This window comes from Hylaeus volcanicus, chromosome 5 (assembly GCF_026283585.1).
Source record: "Hylaeus volcanicus isolate JK05 chromosome 5, UHH_iyHylVolc1.0_haploid, whole genome shotgun sequence".
In the NCBI taxonomy this organism is placed as follows: Eukaryota; Metazoa; Arthropoda; class Insecta; order Hymenoptera; family Colletidae; genus Hylaeus; species Hylaeus volcanicus.
This window is the reverse complement of record NC_071980.1, coordinates 23,180,833-23,202,431: the sequence shown is the minus strand read 5'-3', so window position 1 is coordinate 23,202,431 and position 21,599 is coordinate 23,180,833. Positions and strand designations below refer to the sequence as shown.

At 38.6% G+C, this 21,599-nt stretch overlaps 1 protein-coding gene across 11 annotated transcripts in view; it reads left to right on the top strand.

The window, feature by feature from the left end:
• Positions 1-21,599, top strand: part of LOC128876251 (EGFR adapter protein-like) — a 197,251-nt gene that overhangs the window by 106,790 nt on the left and 68,862 nt on the right. For 7 of the 11 annotated variants that reach the window (XM_054122443.1, XM_054122442.1, XM_054122441.1 and 4 more), the window contains one exon: positions 4,776-4,845. The exons of 1 other annotated variant lie outside the window; for it this stretch is intronic. In XM_054122443.1, the coding sequence (XP_053978418.1) occupies positions 4,776-4,845 (70 nt within the window). Of the gene's footprint in view, positions 1-4,770; positions 4,846-21,599 lie in introns of all 11 variants that reach the window. 3 more of the 11 variants (XM_054122446.1, XM_054122445.1, XM_054122437.1) reach the window with 1 other exon arrangement.

The window sequence follows — 21,599 nt, the reverse complement described above, 5'->3', positions numbered from 1 at the left end:
CGACGAATGCGAAAAGGAGCATAAGAGTTCAAATCAATGTACTCCTTCTCTTTAGGCGTATTCACCCTTCGTTTTTCATGCTCGGAAGCCTCGAGTGCTCTCCTTTCTTCAGTCTTGCGATCACGAGGGGATGGTGCTTGATATGCACCCTATATGATATGTGGACCGTATTTGTAGAAACGATTCCCCGGCTGATAAATTCATAAATCCGTGAGCAGTCGGTGTGGCAAGGCAAAGAACGATCCTTTCGAAATGCCACGTCAAGAAAACCCCAACAGCACGTTTCACCCTTGTTTCAGGCGATATTTTGAGTCACATCATGAGTCATTGACAATCGTGGTCCTCGTAACCATTCCCTTTATTACCCGTAGCAGATTTGATGGGCGACATTATCTGAACGGTAACTGTGCGTTGTTCAGTGATTCGGATGACGGAGAAAGAATCCTTGGGCTCATTTTGGAATAAACAGAACCGAGGAACAGTGTTTGCTTCGGTGATATATGTCACGATCGAAAATGAGTATGTTCATAGAATGAACTGATAAATAAACTTAGTAGTAGTTTTACATTTTTTCTCTTGTAAATATCATAGATAATTGGAAATATGTTGTAAATTGTTTAGTAATATTAAGCGGTAAAACTTGCGTTGCGAACGTTGATTATTAGGCAGGAAGTACAACCTTATCAAAAACAGTTTCATATGGAAAATAATATTTTTAATAAAAAAGAAAAGTCATCCAATACATAGAATTGACTAGAATTTAATATGATTATTAACAATTAAATCTACGTACAGAGATTGATCTTAGCCAGAAAATAAAATTGGTGAGTTTCCAATACATTTGAAAATAATTAATTTAAATATTTCAATGCGTACGAAGCATATATTTAAACTAGCTTCAGTACTTCAAATCCATTGAAATTTGATTCTACTATCGCGTAAAGAACTTGATACCTTTGAAAATCCTGCTATTTCTAATTTAGGATTATCGTGAACCTTAATTTCAATGCGTACCTGGAAAGTCTGAGGTCTGCTGCAAAATGGGAAAGAGCGAGCCTGCAGACGACAAACCAATTAATTTCCAATTCCGTCTCATTCGAGGTACCGGTTCAGACACGATTCTGTGTCTTCCAATCTGTACATATGCAAATGGTGTTTGCATAGAAAACTCTGGACACTAACGAAGCAAACGAAAGCAATATAAAATATTATTATAACAGAGAATTATATAAAATGATAGACTAGTTTTCTCCTTCTTCCTCTAATTACAAAGATATGGTTGTAAAAATATAGGTATGCGCCGACTTTTACATTTTTGAAGTTAATAAACCTCAAAGAATTATAGAATTAATCCCATGGAATTAAATTTACATATGCACATTTTAAGTACACTTTGTCTTTGAACTAAATTGCAGTGGTTAAAAAATATTCGTAGCAGAAGGGACTGCAATTTGTCCCATTCTCCTCTTCGATGGCGCCATCGCTGGTCATTCGATAGATTAGGCGGGAACATTACAGGTGTTATCACGACTAACGGAAAACTTCAATCTGAAAGATAAGGGTTGAAGGGGCGGGTGAAATGACTACGCTCGTGGTAAATCGAGCGAGGGTAACTTCGTGTTGAGCTGAGTGAACAGGAACAGAGGTAAGAGACGCGCCCAAGGAGGAATGGGGTAAAGAAAAGGCAAGTAGAGGGCCGTGGAAAAATGGATGGAACCGTGGTGCACACGGTTGGATATTTAGCGTTGCAGGAAACAAAGGAAATTTAAGCACGAGGAAAATGGTGATCACGCCAAAAGCCCATCCGGGTTTGAACTTCATACATTCGTTCACACACCGAGCAACCAGTCATCCCGACCTTTCGACCCGCCCTTCCGGGGGTGCATACTCATTCGCGCACTCTGTCTCTCCCTTTCTCTGTCTACCTGCCTAACTGTCCATTTCGTCTGTCTTTTTCTCATCCACTCGTATCTCTATCCCTTTCATTTGTCTCAAATAGTCCCCGTCGCAACCACTGTCTCCTTTCGTCCTTGATCTTGCATCTTTCTTCCCACGCACATCTCTTCTCTCTTCCCTACTCGTTTTTTCCTTCAACCCACATCGCACTCCATCTTTCTTCCACGGACCATCGTCTTTCTTCTCGTCACCGCGTTACTCCTTTTCCTACCCTCTTGCTTCTTTCTATCTCACCATTTTTTCCTCTATCTTTCACTTTTACCGTCCCTCTATATCTGCTTCGCTCCGTATCCTCCTGTCGTCAAGACTCACTCAGCAACTTTTTAATCACCCCCGTCGAACAAAGCTGCGGGAACCAACGGGTGTCCTCGAACGAACGTCGCACAATGTTCATCCTTGGGCTCGTCGACTGGTACGATGGTGCCTGTGGGTGACTTTGATATACCACGCGTGGTTCGAAAGACGCGTCACTCGAGAAAGTTAGTCTTTTTACGGGGGCGAGAAAGTATTTGTGAATTCAGAGGGAAATATCTGTTGCAGCTATCGACGGCTAACTTTTGTACTAGTTTGTTTTAAAAAGAATAATGCAATCGTCTATTGTACATTTATTAGTGGCTAAAGGGAGAATTGTTAACATTTTTTTCAATGGTACGGTACTCGAGCCAGTAGTACGTTTTTGTTTGAAAAGGAAAAATTAAATTGTCTATTTCGTATTTATTTTATGCAAAAGGAACAGCTATCACGAACTTTATTTTATCAGTTTTACGGTGAAACTGTGACTGTCACGCTTATACAAGGTGGTATGTTTTTGTTTGAAAAGGAAAAATTCAAATAGTCATTACACATTAATTATTGGCAACAGAAATAGCTACCAACAGCTACCATTATTATCAGTTGTAAAATGTTTATCATAAATTTATTATTATATCACTCTTATAGAGGATGGTGTGCTTTTGTATGAAACATTAAAAATGTCACAGGAGCGACGAGTTCCCAAATTAATGCACTTTTGATAATTAATAGTGGACCGTTCACTGCTCAGCAAACTCATACACGATGGCATCTAACACTCTCGTTTGTCGACTTGTGTCACTTTAAATAATACATGGGCGATTTATTCTTGTGTTCGTGAGGCGATTATGCTGTCTTTGATACGTCTCGATTTGCGCGGTCATTCGTGACCGAGGGGAAAAGTGGACGAATCACTGGGTCAATGGATCTGTCTTAGGGCGAGGGTCTTCTGTTTGATGCTCTTGTATGCAACAGTAACAGAATCACTATGAATCACTAAGCTTACATTAAAAACACTTAAAATAACATGCGTACACTGTCACACGATTGACAAACTTTGTCTCATAAAAAAAGCAAAGGTGCACAGCGATTACCCTTTAGAGTATCGGATAAAAATAAGGGTGAAATAATTAAGGAAATTCCCATCGTTCGTCAAATTTCCATTATTGCGTTTAATATTTATTCTACTTTCACAGCGTGAAACAATTACTTAGAGAGCAGGGAACTGAGAATGGGGGTAAGAGAACCCGACGAAGGGGAGAGTTAAAAATATTCAAGACATGCGAATATAATCTGCAAGAAATCGAGGTTTCATTAATCGCTTTCTGATGCTTTGCGGAGCATATTCGTTTGAAGTGCTTCAATAAATTAATTTTTTAATTGCTTCAATAAAACTGCTGCAATAAATTAAATTTACCGCCACCCCTTTCAGCGAGGTAGCAGGTTCGGGGATCGAGGGACAACTTTCACTCAATTTGTTGATTCGTATTTGTTTTTAATACCACTGATTGGGAACTTATATTCAACGTTAGAATTTGTTTATTCGGATAAGTAATTTTGAAACCTTGTTTCGAAAAATATTGTGCGACTCGAAATAGAATTGTGTAATAAAGAAATCGTTTACGTTTGACTAGAAACATACTTAAACATATTTATACGTTACACCAGTTACCAAAGAACGAGGTATCTCTTTAATATGTGCTTCTTTTTCCGTTGGATGAGTTATATTTCACTCTTCATTTCGCTGACAAGATTGTGATGGCAAAAAGGAAAGGAAGAAAAGACTTCGCGAGTCACCCAGTATAAAAAGAATGCACTGGCGTCCGTTATCGAAAACCATCCCTTGCTTTATAGTAATTATACCGGCGATCCCCTTTCCCACTCAGGCTACGTCTAACCACCTCAGTGGGTTTTTAAGACAATGAGCCGTGTCTGCAACGGAAAATAGGGAATATTCTGCCGTTGCTAGTACCACTTTCAATCATTTCGCCCGCTTTGCCAACTTTCTTGTTGTTGTGCAGCGGCGAAAGTTCTCCAACACGCCGCGTAACTCGAAAATGGCGATTAGCCGCCTCGTCAGACTGATGTTTACCTACCTTCACCTACCATTGAAATATAAAGCTCACTACAAATTGATAGAGATCAGTTATCAGTTTTCGTGAAGGTTTTTTAAATGATGCAGTTTATAAGGAAATTCCATAAATAAATTGAAGTGCAAAAATAATCTTCCCCAAATCTTAACCATTGTTGTTAACATTACATTATATAATTACATTATATGATTCCGACGAAGGTCAAAAACGTTAAATAATTACATATTTATCGAATGTATAAGATTAAATCTTTGGGTACCAACAAAATTGATGTTCCCCCATTATTGTTCCTGATTATTTCTCTAGCATTCTCTGTATTTTAATCGAACCCGGTCAATAACTTTAGTTATATTTTTACCTTTAAGTTTCTAGTATGTAACAAATTCGAATAATTTTCAATCGTTATATGAAAACGTCTGTTTCCTTTCAGTACAGCGATCGGTCTACGCCCGTTCTTCTGATAGTCTCGCTAGCGGGTATCAAAGTATGCAGTCCAGATGGAAAAGTGAGTATAAGTGATATATGTACGTAGACGCTATTTCATGTGCAAGGGAACGTGGTAAAGAGAACGGGAATGTGAGCGAAGAACGAAGTGGGGGAAGGGGGGAAGATCCTTTTGCATCTACATGTCCATGAGATGCAAATTAACACTGTGTGCTGTTTCGTGTGTCCCCAAAGTACGACCCACAAAGAAACTCGGTCAACGCGCCTTAAAAACGACGTTCCCTGATTGAAATATATCTACGCTGAACCGAGCGACGCTCTTTTGCGATACCTTTTAGTTCCGACTATTTTGGTGCGAATGCTTTGTACCTCTGACGAATATTTCCCAACGAAAATGTCGTGTATGTATATTAAATGCCAAGTCTTTTATAAAATACTGTCCGTCAAACGATTTTCGTGGAACATAAATGGAACAATTTCTCCCTTTAAATGTTAAATGAGTGTATTTGGACAAAGAACCACGATTATTGAGTCTCTGTTTATGTCGTTTAACGGTTTAAATTTTAACATTCGGGTAATTAATTTATTTCATATAAATGTTTGTATTATCACTCTACCGGTAATATAGAACCCTAGTTAGCTACAGATTTGATCAATATAGTGTACAACATTATCGCCAGGGCAACCAACATTATCAACAGAATGCACTACTTTATCGACAGATTACTATACCTTATCAACTGGGCACCCATTTCCCTTTTTTCGTGCAAAGTAACAACATTCATGAAATGAATCACCTCGCTATATTTAACATTTCAATAACCCAACAAAATAATATTTTACAATTATGTACATGACTCACATTTTACATCATATTAATAATTTTATAAAATTAGTAATCGTTCCTTACTTTAAATTACTGATGCAAATATTCGTACAAATGCATTCTGCTACGCATAATATTCACGAATCCGTTGGATAGTATTAATCCTCTTACTTGAAATTAAATGTACACTGTCCACTGCCAAATATTACAGAGTCTCTTTAATTATAAATGAAATAAAAACCCCATGTCTCGTCGCCAAGGAAGTTTTACGTTTATCATTTCGCTTTCCCTGGTATAAACCGGAATGCATAGGAGATCTGTACACAGCCATTTCTCATCACTTTGAGAGCCGAAGTTATCAAAAAAAAATTCATCCGTAATTAATTACCTCCCTTCAAAAAAGGAAAACTCTTAATAAAAAACATTGCCAATATTCGAGGTATGAAGCGTCCGAAGAGCAAATTTTTCGTCCCTATTGATTTTATTGGAGTTTATTGTTTTCTGCAGAAACCTACGCGAATTGGTTTTCGCGAGTGCACATTCAATCCACCGAAATTCTCGGCAATTAATTAGCCAATGACTGTTGAACTTTCTCATATATCGAATGATAACGTGAACGTTATATTTCAACGATATCAGTATCCAGACGGTTTAATTTCATTTACCAACGTTTCTCGTTCAAATATGAATCACAGCAACGAATCTACAATGAACGAGTGCAATACAAATATCTTTGTTTATCGTTTCGAATCGTTTGGGAAATGCTCCTGTTTGTATGTCTCGCTTCATTTTCATCGCGCTTAATTGTTTAAACGTTGCATCGCTTTGGCTACATACTTTAGCATAATATTTGTTGATCTCTGAATACTCAAGTTCAATTTTTCTTGGCACAAATCATACCTTTTTGAAGTGTCCAAAGGCCATGTCTATATTTAACAAAATATGAAAAGACTTGTTTTAATTTTATCTTCATCTATATTTTCATAATTAAAATAAAATTTCTGATTTAATGATTTAATTTATACCCATAGTTTCATTTGACTGCATTTGACTTAAAATGCAGAGTTTGAAGAAAATTATAATAGACCAAACTTAATTCCATTATTGTCCTGTACACAGTATACTGAACAGTGAGCTTAAGAAACAGCAGCGATCAAATTTCACCTACTTTCCTGACTAATAGCTCGCTCCAAAGAGGTCCAGTGTTTCTCAAAACCCTCTGTATCTACATCTAGCGTCGAACATACCTATCCACACGGAGTATATGCGAACGCCGTGCTAGATGACAGCGTAAAAGGAAGCCGCGATACGTCAAACGTTCAGGATCAAACCCGTGATCTTGGTTAGAACTCCAATCAGTTCTATTTGAATCTGGCAGATTGCAACTACGCTCTGGGAATTGAGCATTAACCACTTCCCTTGGAGGTGACTTGAAACCTTTGTGGATTTCAACCCAGTATCAGCTTTAGACGTGTTGCTTTGATAATGACTTGAACTCTCGTAGACCATTAGCTTTAGGCTATCCAAATGTAACCGTTTCGGATCTAGCAGATCGCAACCACATCTCAGACGTGGGGAAATCAAATTTGTATTTTATCACGAGACGATTTTCAGCGGATTGAAAGCATCTACTTGACAAGAGTAGAGGCCATGGACCGTCTCTCACGAGACATACTATCACATTTGATTGTGAGACTACGTTAATTTGGCATACTTGTACAGGTATAAAATCCAGGAAAATGAGAGTAGAGCTTGCAGGGAATAAACTAAGAAAACAGTTATAGTGCAAGGGGCTAATAAAATCACTACTTATACACAATTTCGATCGGTCGTAATTTCTAAAAGATAATATTTTCAGGACAGAAATTCATTGTGGGAGTCGTGGTAGACAATAATAAATTATTCGATCAGGACCTTGGGAAACAACAATTTCCAATTCTGTTATTCTTTGTAACAAACCGTTGCGAGGAGTTCCCTTGATTCCTCGGGGATTTCAAAGTGCTACCGTGATAGACAGCTCGAATGAATCCATCGGACGGAGACTAATGTGGTCTAGCTCTTTTCTATATCGCTGTCATTCTGATTGATAATCCTTGTTTCTCTCTCGGTCGTCTAATGTCGTTTTTTGTTTTCGCTCTTCTCTTCTGCGAACTTCCGACTTCTCAGGCCGCCGTGTCCCGAACCTTCCGGCGTACCGTACCCACGAAAGTTTTAAGAAGTGTTTTCGTGTCGCGCGTCAAAAGAAAAATTCCACGGAAAGAAAGGAAGACACGGCCGGAAGGCCTATTTCGCTATATCTCTGGCGATGAGCGAATAAAAATTTTATTCCTCTCACCCTTCGTTTCCACGATCTCTAATCGACGTTTCGTGCCTCGTGAAACTTAGGAGGGTATTTTTTTATTTTGCGTAAAAAAGCAGATTTTTAAAGTGAGACTTTTTATCGGATGTTAGAATAAATAATACATAATAGAAAATTAATTTTATACGAAATTCATGTCAGTGTCGAGAATGGACCATTGAAAAAAATATTTAATTCTCAATATTAAACAATATCAACGAGACAATGGAATTCGACAGTTTTTCTTCAGTGTATTATTTACAACAATTCCTGTTCACATACATAAAGTGTCAATCGATACTTGGCGGCTTTCCGTGACCATTTCGACGAACGATATCCAGGAAATGAGAAACTTCAACATCGGATGCACTATCGGCTGTTAGGTGACATTTCATGATCTATTGATTCGATTTCCGTGACTGTCCGAGACTTTTCTAATATAAGTGAATAACAGTGTTTTGAAGGGAACGAACCCATGGCTTATGTCACTCTGTGCCACCTGTTACGCAACTTACGTGACATGAAACCCAACAGGAAATCGTGCGTGTCACTCTCATAAAGGATTCCACGAACCCCAACTGGGGTTGCGGCTCTCACCCGTGCAGATCTTAATTGGCTTTCCACGTTAATCACTTCTTTGATTCGTGATATTTACGGTAAATCCAGGGTTGGAAGTCCGTGATATAAACTTTCGTTATTAAATTAATCTGAACTAGCCTTTACCTAACAATAAGTTGACGTGGATATTTTTAGAACTTAATGAGGTATTTCTAAATCAATGATCATCAACCTTAAAGAGTACAAGAGCTGTTACGTGCTTTTTACAATTTTCTGTGGGCAAGTTATCTAAATCTTACAGTTAGTATGTGTGTTTATTAGATGTTCTCGTGAGCTTTTTCTCTTCGCCTACTATGTACACTTCGCTACATCTACTCATCAACACTTTTAAACAGAGGAACTGTATTTTTATCGTACTTGGGAGAATTTGTCTAACGAGTGTACAATTTTACTGATATTTAGTAAATATGTTGCTTGTAACTTCCATTAAAAGGATCTGTTTTGACTTCGAAGAATTGATATTAAATTAACTCCAAGCTGAGTTTGGTTTTTTAATTTTTGACTTTTCTTTTCTTTTATCATAAGACGCATGTTAAGGAGCATTACAAACCGCGATAAAGTTGGCCCGTCTGTAGTCGCACAGAAGTCCGGATTTCCCTTGGAAGCTCTCCTTTTCCCGAATCAAAGAAAGTTCCAGGTATAGCGTAGTCGTTCAGGGACGTATCAAGGCTGGCGGCAAAGACGGATTCTCTCATTCCACCTTCTGCTTAAACTGGCCCCTCGCAATGGTCGCAAGTTTTGAACAATGTACGCTACTCATCTCCATTCACCAGCCCAGTCACTGTCTTTTCTTCGGGTTTCCGCTCGGCGACCAGGGGAACCTACCTATAACTCGTCCTGCGTTTGAATCTAAAAGTTTTTAAAAGATCGCCCGACGACGCGATTTAAGATCCGAGAGGGTGGGAAGTCTATGTCACTCGAAAATCGAGAATCAGAAGTGGAAAATAATATTTATTCATAACAGAAGAATTAGAGTTGAGGTTAAAGAAAAATTTATTTAGCAGACTCCCCAATATATGATGTCAAGCGATGTCACATTTGTTTTTAAACTCACTCCATAGAGAGAATGTAACCTAAGCTAATGCTAGCCAATGTAATAACGACAACGACAATTAAAAGAAACTCCAAGTATTAATTTCAACAACGTATGAAACCAATTTCATTTAAAATGTAATTCATGAACTACAAAATCATCTTCTTCGGTACTCCATTCTTTCTTTAATAACTTTCGAGATATCTTCACAGTAAAAACACAAAGAGTTTATCGTGCCGCGTACGTATCGTTGCACAATCGTCATTTCCATATTAGAGAAACGTCTTGGGAAGATAGTTCGTCGCTTCCAGCCACAGTTCCGTCCTTACGCAACTGCCAGACGAAACCACCCTCGAACGCTCCTGTTTGCGTGTAAAACTTTTTAAAAGATTGTCTGTAAACAGTCCGCATTTCATACTCCCCGACGAAAAGAAAGTGAAGTACGAGGAAGGTCCACGGAGGGATGCGTGCAATCTTCCTTTCAACTCCCTATCTGTTTGTATTGTCAACGTTTTTTTCAGCTTGAAACTCCTCGCAAAGTGATTCGGCGATAATACTTGAATAGTCATCCACGGTGGATTACGATAAAGGGAACGCATTTATGTTTGATTTCACCTACGTTGAATATTCGATGATACTGCAAGCTACTTATTGAATGTTCTACGAGGTGTACAATTCGTTTTCATATTCTAGAATTGAATGATCTTTACATTTCAACAGCAATTTCAATAAAATACCTGCTTTAAGGACTTGTATGTAGTATTTTCAATCGTATGTGCAGAATTTGTAATTTTTACTGGGACAGTTACGATTATAACTAATACTTATAACTAACTAATTTAACTATAGCAAAAATGAAGTCGACATCTTCATTACCTTGCAAGAAATAGTAAAATGGTTTTGCTTCGCACCCCATGGGGTATCGTTGCACCGAAACCTGAAAAAGATTAATCCGTCTATTTCGTCGTGTAAAACCATAACCAATCCATATTAGGATCAGTGTTGAGATACCCCATAAGGTGCTAAGTAACCCCACTATACGATATAATATTACCTTGTTAACTGTAACCGAATCGTGCCTGCTCCTTCGCAGTTATTTTAGGAAGGTAGCTGTTTTCCAAGAATCAACTTCTCTTTAATGAAATTTAACGTTTGTATACTTCTAACTATATGTTGTAGTGGTAATTTGTAGACTATTAATGGTAATGGTAATTTGTAGACTATTAATGGTAATGGTAATTTGTAGACTATTTACTTTTGTCCAATCACATGTAACTCCGCATGCGGTAAAAAATCCGATCGAATCTACGATCTAACAGAATTACAAATGAAGAATATTTTCGAATAACGATTAAAAATTACAATTACAGGCATTATCACGCAGTGAAGATAGAAAGAGTCCCTCCACGATAGTGAAATTTAAATTGTAGTGACGTCGAGTAAAATGTTGAGCGTTATTTAGAATAAAAGAAGACTCTGTCGAAGGAAGAGCAATTAGTGCTTGTTAGCGTTGTCCACCAAGTTGAGGCTCAAGGTCATGAGGTCTTGTCAACGTTGTTCCGTCGTAACGAGAAGAGCTCCGTTGCCACTACCGCGAGGACCAACTCGTCTCCTTCATCAAGCGACAAGGGACGACGCTCTGCTCTACTCGTTCTCCCGCATGTTTCGTAATTATTTCACGTAGTCGCGGCAGCAGCTTCAATTAATTGCGAGCCGAAACGAAAGGAGCGTGGCGCGGTGCTTTAATAATGCGACATTCTCTCTCTCCTTTCCCCCAGCTGGCCATTTGCTTTTTCCGCTGTTCCTGTCGTTCTCCTACCGATGCGTGCGTACTTCTCTGACGGGCATCAGAGACGAACTTTAGAGCACAGCGTCATGGAGAGCAAATGGAGTTAACGACCGCTAAAGAATAGGAGACGTAAATGAACAGAGTCGCATATTCCAGTAACAAGACAACGGATTGTTTTCACTCGGAAGCCTTGTTTGTCGGTTAACGATCGGTTGTGGCTTTTGAATAGAGCTTTGGAACGCCGAGGAGCACCTTTATCTTACGATTACACCAAAGGAAACGCTAATAACAGGTTCTAGTAAAGAAAATTATTATTTGCGCCGATGAGATACCAACTACTTCACGAAGACCTTCAACTTTAATATTCCTAATCTGTTAAATATATTCAATTTTACTAACGCGTTAGAATTATTTTGAAAATATTTGCAAGGAATTATTCCTGAAACGTGACCTAGCGTCCAAAGAGGCCAATCGCTATATCAGACGAGTAACTATACTTGCTGTCATCCAAGCCTGATCACCTGATTTGCTATATACAACGGCACGAATGTATAATATATTAATGCACGCTGAAGATACAAAATGAGAAAAAAAAGTAACGCGAATAAATAAACAGAATCTTTCACCTCGAAGAATAATCAGACCACGATGAAATCAGAAATATGAGATGCCCATGCAAGCATGACATTACTAAGAGTAGAGACATGTCTTTGAACGAAGTAAGCCCGTTAAAACACGTGCTGTGGAATAGTAATCAGCGGAATGCTTGGTCACATTCGCTTTACGAACTCATTGATGCGATGGAAACAGTTGCAATCAAAGTTAGAAACGTCGGATTAAAGTACGCGCCACGAGCAATGCGACAGAGCCTGGAGAGTCGAACAAGGAGAACCGACAAGCTTTAATCCTTACGCAGGATTTGGTTGGATTTAAAGTGTCTGACACACGAGTGGGAATTAACCCTCACCTGTGGCAGTGATTTTCCTGCTCATCATGCGACATCAAGTGAGCTTATGTGATTAACATGTTTAAAGCGCAGAAGGCCACCTTCTGCATAGTTTCAGATTTTCCACGTACCATGAACACAGGCTGCTGAATATTATGAGAAACTCGTTGGACCTCTGTGAAAAGGACTCAAAAACAGTAAACATATTACATATAAACGTATAATCCATTCCATCTCGTTCGTGAATTATTAACAAAATGTATAAATTTGTTATTATCTGAAATATTCTTTCAAAGGAATTTGTGGTCACTTTAGATATAACATTATTTGGAATATTATGTTAAATAACATATTTTATTCTGTGATCATTTGAAATAATTGACATTGATCTTCAAAATTATATCAGGTAAATCGTAAGAACATTACGATTTCGAATGTGAAGAACGAAGATGAAATACCAAACAATTGTGATCCACGTTTCTTATCCAAACTCAAAGAGAAATCAATTTTTTTTCGACAATGCTAGATGGACCTGGACAGAAATTTCTTATGAATAAATTCAAATCAAGTTGTTATAAATTCTATTCTCTTCAAATAAATTCTATTCGATCCATATTATTTTGAGAATTGTATGTTTCGTTAAACAACTGAAAAAGTAACGAAGTAATTCGCTATTTGAAATAAATAAGTTCCATTATTTTAAGTGAATTGATACTATCGTCATTCACAAATAACTATATCGAAAGTAACATTCCGAAATAAGTTATTCCAATCAGTCATTCCTTATTTTCGTTCTAATTAAAGTTTGACCAGACCTGGTTGATAATTATTTTTCTGCTATGATAATATACAACTGCTTATACTTATAGGAAGTGATTGAAGTAGCCATCTTCAGTCTGCAAGTCGTCGTGTCAAAGATTTTTTCAATCCTTCGCGAAGCCTAGGTGTCATTTGCAGCTGAGAAGAATGCCTCTGAGGGATACGCACGCTTCAAATGATTCTTTACTACCACAGATCCACGGAAGCCTTCTGCTTTCCAATTAGTAGAATGCACGTCACCAATCTGAGTCTACCAATCGGAAGCCTTAAGCCTTTCATGTATCCGCGATAGTACGGACAGACTCGCATGAACAGAGCATACCCCTCAGAGGCATACATGTCAGTTGCTAATGATATTTGTCGGATTCGTTGGCTGACATGTATACGTTGACGAGGTATTTCAACCCTAGCAATGGATATATAACAAACAATTATTTTTAAACGTCCCAAAAATGGGGAATTGGGCAATAACCAACGTGGCGCGTACTTTAACAAGCAAATCAGGCAATATCTCCTAAACCGCGTATCCATTTATCATGAAATCATTTGTTCGAGATCTGTCTGATTACTTGATTAAAATGTGCCTGTAAATTGAATGACATGACTCAACATACCGAAATAGTGATTATTAAAATGTGAATTATGTTTTATAAGAGTATAAATACTTTTGAGATTATCAATCTATTTAGAGTTTATTCAAATTTCTATTTTTGTTGATATCAATTGAAAGCTTAAGTAATAATTTCCATATTTTCATGGTGAATCGTAATAATTCTAAATAGATGAACCCAGTAACTACGTTCCAAATATGCGGGAAATATTGTTTCGCATAATCGGGTTGGCTCGTGTTTGTTAAACAATGCAAACAGGAATAGATGGATTTCATTAAATCATGCAATATATTCCTGTGCCCAATTTGTTTCATCTTCGTTCGGAATAATACTATACCTATATAGTTGTGCCACGAAAAGCAATTACTCAGTGTGCACGAACTGTTGCACATACATATTCATCGTCAAATTGTACATTCATATTACACTTGTTATGTACATTGTAATATATCTATCAAACTCCAGAGGCCTCGATTGTTTTCCAAAAAAAAAAAAAAGAAAAAAGATAAAGGAGATCCAGGCTACATCTACAGGCATTTTTAAGGCTTCCTATTTAATTGTAAAAGTATAAGCATTAATATTGATCGATTCAATGATCTCACTTTTGATTAAAACCCTTCTTCATATAATCTAATAAAACTACCTGAGAGACATAATGTGATGATACAAATGCATTTCAAGTAATACAGAAGGATACAAGCATACAGGATCCACTATGATGCTCTAGGATAGAAGCACGAGATCTCGGCAGAAGTGGAATTATCTTTTTGGAACCGTCTGTATAGATGTCGAGAAGCCAAGTAGACAGTGAGGCTGTAAATGATTTAAATTCCAGATTACGAATGGTTCAATCTTGTAAAGTGCGTCCTGTGGTGGCGTTAATATTGACTACCGCAAGCTGTTATGAACACATGTATCTATACTATCGCATGGTAGAGTTTCGTATTCTCTGTTTGCTCTACAGACAATGCAACTTCGTTTCAACAGAGTCGATTCAAACAGTTACGTGGAGTTTGTGGAAGTGCTGCAGTTGAGAAAATGGAGTTGTTTAACACGTTCATTGCCAGACTAATACTTCTGAAACATCTGACCCTAACGATTCGTTTTTATACAATTGGAACTTATTTGTATTGAATTTAAACTTATATTTAATTTTGCGACTTCGTCAAACTCATAACTTCTATGCAGATTTATTTTCTTTAACTTCTCATATTCAGAATTAATTTATTCAGTTCAACGTGATACTTTAGGTATTACTTTGGCTATGCGATTGGGTGGTTTGCTGTATGTTCTCTTTGTATACTTTGATCCCAAAAAGTAGACTCGACGGATTATGCAAATGAAAAAAATTTGATGCAAACTAGAACAATCACCTCCGGATGATCTCGAACGCCAAAATAGTACTAAACATCTACAAAACTGTTAGGTTAGAGATCACTCTGTACAGGAGTGTATCTCTGGTGAAAGTGCAGGAAAAGTCTGATACCAGAGCGATACATTACCAATTTGGCAGGAGGATGCTCCACGACACTGGACAGCGATACCTTAATCGCGAATCGAGGGTAGCCGCAGTGTCCTTTCTCCAGGACTTTAGACACCATAAAATAGCGTGATGTAGTGTCGGAGACACCACTGACAAAGATACAGCACCCAGGGGCCTGTAGAAGCTATAAGTGAGTGCTCAGCCGCAGGCACTCTCGGATTCTCTACTCCCTTACACCCTTTCCTCGCAATTTCTAGCTACTACTTTCCTCCTTCAACCCATTCGACCCCCTTCGCGCGAAGCTCTTCGACCCTTAACCCATCCTCGAAGGAGCTGGAAACCGATAGGGATCTTCGGACCATAACCCGCTCACTTCTCTGGTTATCCCATGTGAATACCAGCAGAAAAATCCTTCGCGACATAGAGCACGATTTTATGTACCCTATCTAGAAACTGTCTCTCTCTCTCTTCGCGACGAGCCTTCCTTTACACGTCGATCCGTCTCCGAGGGTTATCTTTAACGTTATCGATAGATTTGCGATGAGAATATCGAATCCCGAGGGTCGGCAAATTGATACGGAAGACAACGATGAGGTCTTTCGATTGCTGGAAATTAGAAGGGGTGCCACTCGAACGAAGTCGCGATTGTAGTTTTATACATCTCGCATAAGTGGCGAGATCTTTGAATTCGTCAAAAGAATCTTTGAAGAATGTCATTTTACGACAAAACGAAACTATTTGTATTTACCGCCGAAAATATTCATTTCAATTGCGTCTCGAAATTTCAGATTTCCTGTTTGAAATGAAACAATTCATATAAAATCTAATTGATCTTAATACTAGTAGATAAAAAACAATGATTCTTGTATGATTTTGCATAAATTCCAAGCAGACCCATGCGTTTGGGGACAGCCTCGTTTCTAATGGAATATTGACAGCAGAACGTCGCGAGGATTAACAATATGAATTAAGTGACGTGCATCCAGTCGATAAATGTCATATGTTGCGCGGAAGGGAAAGGAATTCGTTCGTCCGAGTCTCGCAAAAGCGGCAAGCATTAGGGATTGAAGTAGACACGACTGGAGTGTGCATTAAGGGGTGATTGAGAGAGAAACGAGTGAGAAGGGGTTCGTACGAGAGGGTAAAAAGCGTGTACGTACCAAGAGGGTTGGCTGCCGGTAAAGGCGTACAGGTATACGTATAGATGCCGCGTGCCGGCAGTCTTTCCGTTTGGAAACGCAAGAACTTCTTAGAAGAGTGTCTGTCAAAGGGGTTCAACGAGTAAAAGAGTAAAGGAACACGGTTAGATAGACAGCGAGGAAAGCGGGCACCGAGAGGGAGAGAATAGAAAGCAAGGAGGGAATTCCCAAGTGTTGAAAATCAAGATGAAATCGCAGTCGCATACCGAGAAGCCAAATTTTTCGCGTTCTTGAACCGGAAGTTCAATAATTCTTCCGACACATTTTCTGTCTTCCACCCTTTTAAGTCCACCTTGGGATACGCGAAGCCACCCCTCCGGCCAAACGTTGTCTACCCGTACACTGACATATTACGTGACCTTACTTTTCGATACAATCTTAAACTATCCGGAAAAATATAGATTTCTGACAGTTTTGTTCCATTTTAATAATTTTATATTTTGTAACTCGAATCTTTTCTACGTTATTTAATAAACCACTGCGCCGCAGGTGTCAACAAAAATGTATAAACTTACACGAACCCCTCGTTTTCAATTATATTGTATTTTAACACAAATATTTATTATTTTAACGACTTCAAACACGACTAATATTTAAATGCCAGAAGGCTGGATATATACATTGTCTATTTCAACAGAATTATTTTCTTCACTTCCACGACTGCTCTCTAAAAGTACTAAAATGAACTGCTTTTCCAACGATGCACATGTTACGAGTAATTACGTAAAAGCTTCAGAAATAATATTGCTTTCTATTTGCAGCTTTGCGTCGCAAACAAAAGTTTGGAACTCAAGTAGAACGGACCACGTTATTTTTTTTGTTTTCCTCGAAACACGGCACAGCATTAAGGTTGCTTTCATCTTGCGTATGTATTATGCACGCGTGCATACCATTATCTGTACTAACAGAATTAATTTCTTTATTTCCTTCGTTATTTTCTCGCAATATCATATTACGACCAACTCCTCTCCTGAAAATGTCTGTGTTAAACATCAAAGAACTTTAGAACTTCGGAACGAATAATTTATTTGATTCTAATTTAATGTTAATATTTATGTTTTGCGTTTTGTTCTACGAATTCTTTAGTTCGTGTATTATAGCAACATGAACATGAAATATGAACAACGTTCCCGCGCGATATCTCTTTACTGTTCCTCGAATTTTAATTGGGATAGAGGATACGTAATCCCCTGGCGCATCTCAGCCACTAATATTTTGAAGTCAGTTCGACATGCACCACCCTCGCGCACATATCTCTCCCCCTCGAGGCTACCCTCGCCGTTCCGTCGGTCTCTCGTTGACGAACTCTAGAGAACGCATCGATCCACCGAATTAGTGTTTTATTTCGAGGGCTTCTCCTAAGCTCTTGCTTTAATTTTCTACTCGAAAAATTCCTTACATCTATCGCCCCCTCGTCATCTCCTCGATGCAAGAATCTTAAGAGGAAATAATTCGGTCCGGGAGAAATGCACATTCCTAATTATGGTAAATTCGGTTGGTCGCTCTGCTTATAGCATGAAGCAATAGTGACAATTTTTAATTATATCAGAGACATCAAGTTTTAATTGTTCCAAACAATGGATATAGAGTTTGATTAAAACGTCAAAATACAATAAAAAATAACATCGTGATTCCAAAATTACCGAAATTCGGAAACTCCTGGCGATTTAAAGTACCCCTCTAATTTGATTAAGGAGCGTGTACGTATTTGATAGTTGATAACGTTGCACCCGCGAAATTCAATGCAGAAACCTGAGAGTGTAAATAGGGGTTGGAGGTTAAACGTAACTCAAGGGACAGTGCACCGCTTGACCATGGAGTGGATGGAACTACGGAACCGTCGTCGATTGATAGTAATTACTGTAGATTATTGCGGTCGTGATTTATACAGAAAGCTAAAATTACCCTTCAATTACAATTTGCTTCGTGCTCAATTTCGAACGGCGTTGATTAATGGCGCAGTGGATGGCTGTGCAACCATCGATGACGACGAACACGAATGAAACTATTGCGCAAAAACATCCAGAATTTACTCCAAATTACGTTACTTGGCGTCCCCGACGAACGACAATTTCAACGAAAATACCACAAACTGAGACTGTAAAAACAAACAGAATTTATTCATCTGAAAAAAATGACAGTATTCGTTTGACTAGAAATATTAGCCCTTTGTAATATTTTATCTATCATTACATCTTGAAAAACATATATTCTTAGTATTGAGCTCTGTATTTATTATACAAGTAACTTCGTCTTGTGACTGAGAAAAATCAAATTCATGATCGCTTGAACTGATTTCGCTCCAATTGGTCTCTCCATGTTAGGAAGGGTAAATTGATTAAAACGTTGATCGAGTGACTCCATATCTCTTGTTTGTGGGATCCTCTAATGTCTTGTGCTGGAACCTTTCAAAAGGATTAAGGATAACTGTTGCTTGCTTCTTTGGCAAATTTATTCGTCAAAGTTTATTCCTTTTTTTTAATTAATTCCAGATGCTTTCTCTGTTCCACTGTATCGTATAGTCGTAGTAACTCCATCTAGCGATTCAGTCGTGCGGCATCTGGAAGCTTGCCGATAGGAATAAGGGATGAATGTGACATGAGAGACTTGCCCTTCAAACGGTACAAATCGCAGACACCAGGTGTATATATCACGAATTACACCCCACCAGTGACGAATACGAAGTAGGGAGGCTACAAGGGTTGGGAGACCTCTCGCATTCACCAAACAAATACCTATTCAAGGGATTCCTTCATTAATAATTCATAAGTGTAAATATTAATTAATTGTTATTATTCTTGGGGTTGGGGTACTCGAATCCTCCAATCTTTTCACGATTACTACATGCTTCCTCCCACCTCTGAACTCTTTTACATTCGCTACTACATTGTATTTGTATACATACTATTTGCATAGATTTTATATCCACATTACAAAGGCAAGTACGTCAAGTTCAAACTTTAAAATCTCCTTGCTTAATTTAGTCTTGATGTGAAAAGAAACATAATTAATCAGAAAAATCTCGTTTAATTTGGTTTTGATTTGAAATTGTGACTATTAGCCTGACTTTCAAGAGCTACGATTAGGTCTACGAGCTACCAAGAATCATTTAATTTTGTTTTACTTGGAAGAAACATGATTAATCAGCTTTGAGGAACGGCGCTTAGGTCTAAAGGGTACCGAGAATCTCTTCGCTTGATTTGGACTTGATTCGAAGAAACATAATTGATCAGCTTTCAGGCCTTCGGGGCAGTGGTAACCTCGATCGAATTCCACTCGCGTTTAAGTTACATGAACAGCTTCCAGGCTCACGGAGTACTGGGAAACCAGGGATGGTCAACTCGTTTCCCACACGGGCAGCTTCGCTGCTCCTGATAAATAGCTTCCTGTGGACACGAAACCACACCTCCGTAGGGCAAAGATCCCATGATCGAGTACTGTACGAATGCAAAAGAGTGTATGATAGACTGTGAGACTCATCTAACTAACAGCAACCCTCTAAAATATCATATAAGCACGTGATATAATGCCTGAACCATAGCTGAGGAACTTAAAATTGTCGAGCATAATTCTTCGAGATGATCCTGATCGTTTGTAAATCGTACAGTTTCAATCATTACGCATCGAGTCACGCCTTTACAATTCCAAAGGTTTCTCATCCACGACCTGAACCGAAACAAAGGATGACATAAATTGAGTGGACGATGATATAGCGGTTGGAAAAGTAATAACACACGCATGTAACAGGGGCAGATAGTCGCTGGTGGCTGAAATTGCACATGTGTACAGCGGCTGTCAGTGTTAAGCGCGCGACGCTGCATCCCTACTACTGCACTTGATCCCCAACCGTCATTTCCTGTTGTGACGTTACTTGCTCGAAGCAATACCCGAAGCTTTGCCGTGGGGCAACGATGGGTGCCCGAGGTCGTGAGAAGCCCAGTTGGTCATATCTGGACTAGGCTGTGGTGCTTTGACTGTAAATTGAACAAGCTGTGGGCTTAAAAGGCACTGACCTTTCTGCTTTTGTTATATTACCAACAAAGCAATGTTATTTGGGATTCTCGGATGTGTAAACACCTGAAGCGTTAAGATCCTGGTCGTATAATGATTTAATAATCATTTCAGAAAACTCCGATCACTATCTGCATGTATTTAGAAGGGATAGAGAGGGATACATAGAACAGCGCCTAGCAATATTTCCCCTCGCATTCTAGAAATTCAGCAACATACTTCAGAGACCCAAACTTCGCATTGTTCGTTATGCGAGGTAAACTATAGGATTCTGGGGTGTGATTTGTTTAAATTGAACGAAGCTCTGTTTGTGCTGGTCGAATAGTTTCCCTCCACGAGGAAATAATCGACTTCCTTAATATGACCAGCTGAAATATAGGTAGATGGGAAGTTTGCCGAGCAATACCGACTAAACGCATCCGCCTAAGATGATTAAAGCAAATGGAAACTTGTTGTAGCCAGTATTAGAGTCACTGTGCTAAAGTTCGTACCGCCGAGCCACGCTCGAGTTAATCATGCGTGGCTGGTGCGGTTCGACGAGCAGAAACAGGATCCAAGTTTTTACGGTCCAAGTTCAATCGATCAACAGATCAATTACAGTTGTTTGGTAACAGCTCGGCGATTAAACGTAATCAGAGCTGAAATAAATTCTGGGCAGTATAGTTTATTGGATTTTGGCAGATAACTTGCCACATTCATCGATAATATGTAGCTTCATATCACTCGCTGCAGACGAAACATTCGCGTAAACTTTATCCTTTAAATAGCCTCGTAAGAAAACGTCGAGCAGGATATTATCGATGAATGTGGCAAAATATCAGCTGATACATTAAATAACGTAGTCCTTACTTCAACGATTTCAATAATGCTCTTTTGCGATTTGAAGTCTTCGTACATAACTGTTACCGAACAAGTTAATTTTTCACCCAAACAAACCTGTACAGTGGCTTAAACGGTGCTCCATCGCCATAGTCGTGAACATCCTTCAGAGAAATACCGTATATCATTTCGCATCGACTTCCCTTCTAGAATTTATCGATATTCCCATGAAGGCTGAGTTTACTCGAACGAGCCTAACATCAAATTATAAAGGAATAGTTGAATATAAATGAAAATGGATCGTGAATTCCTGTCGCACAAAA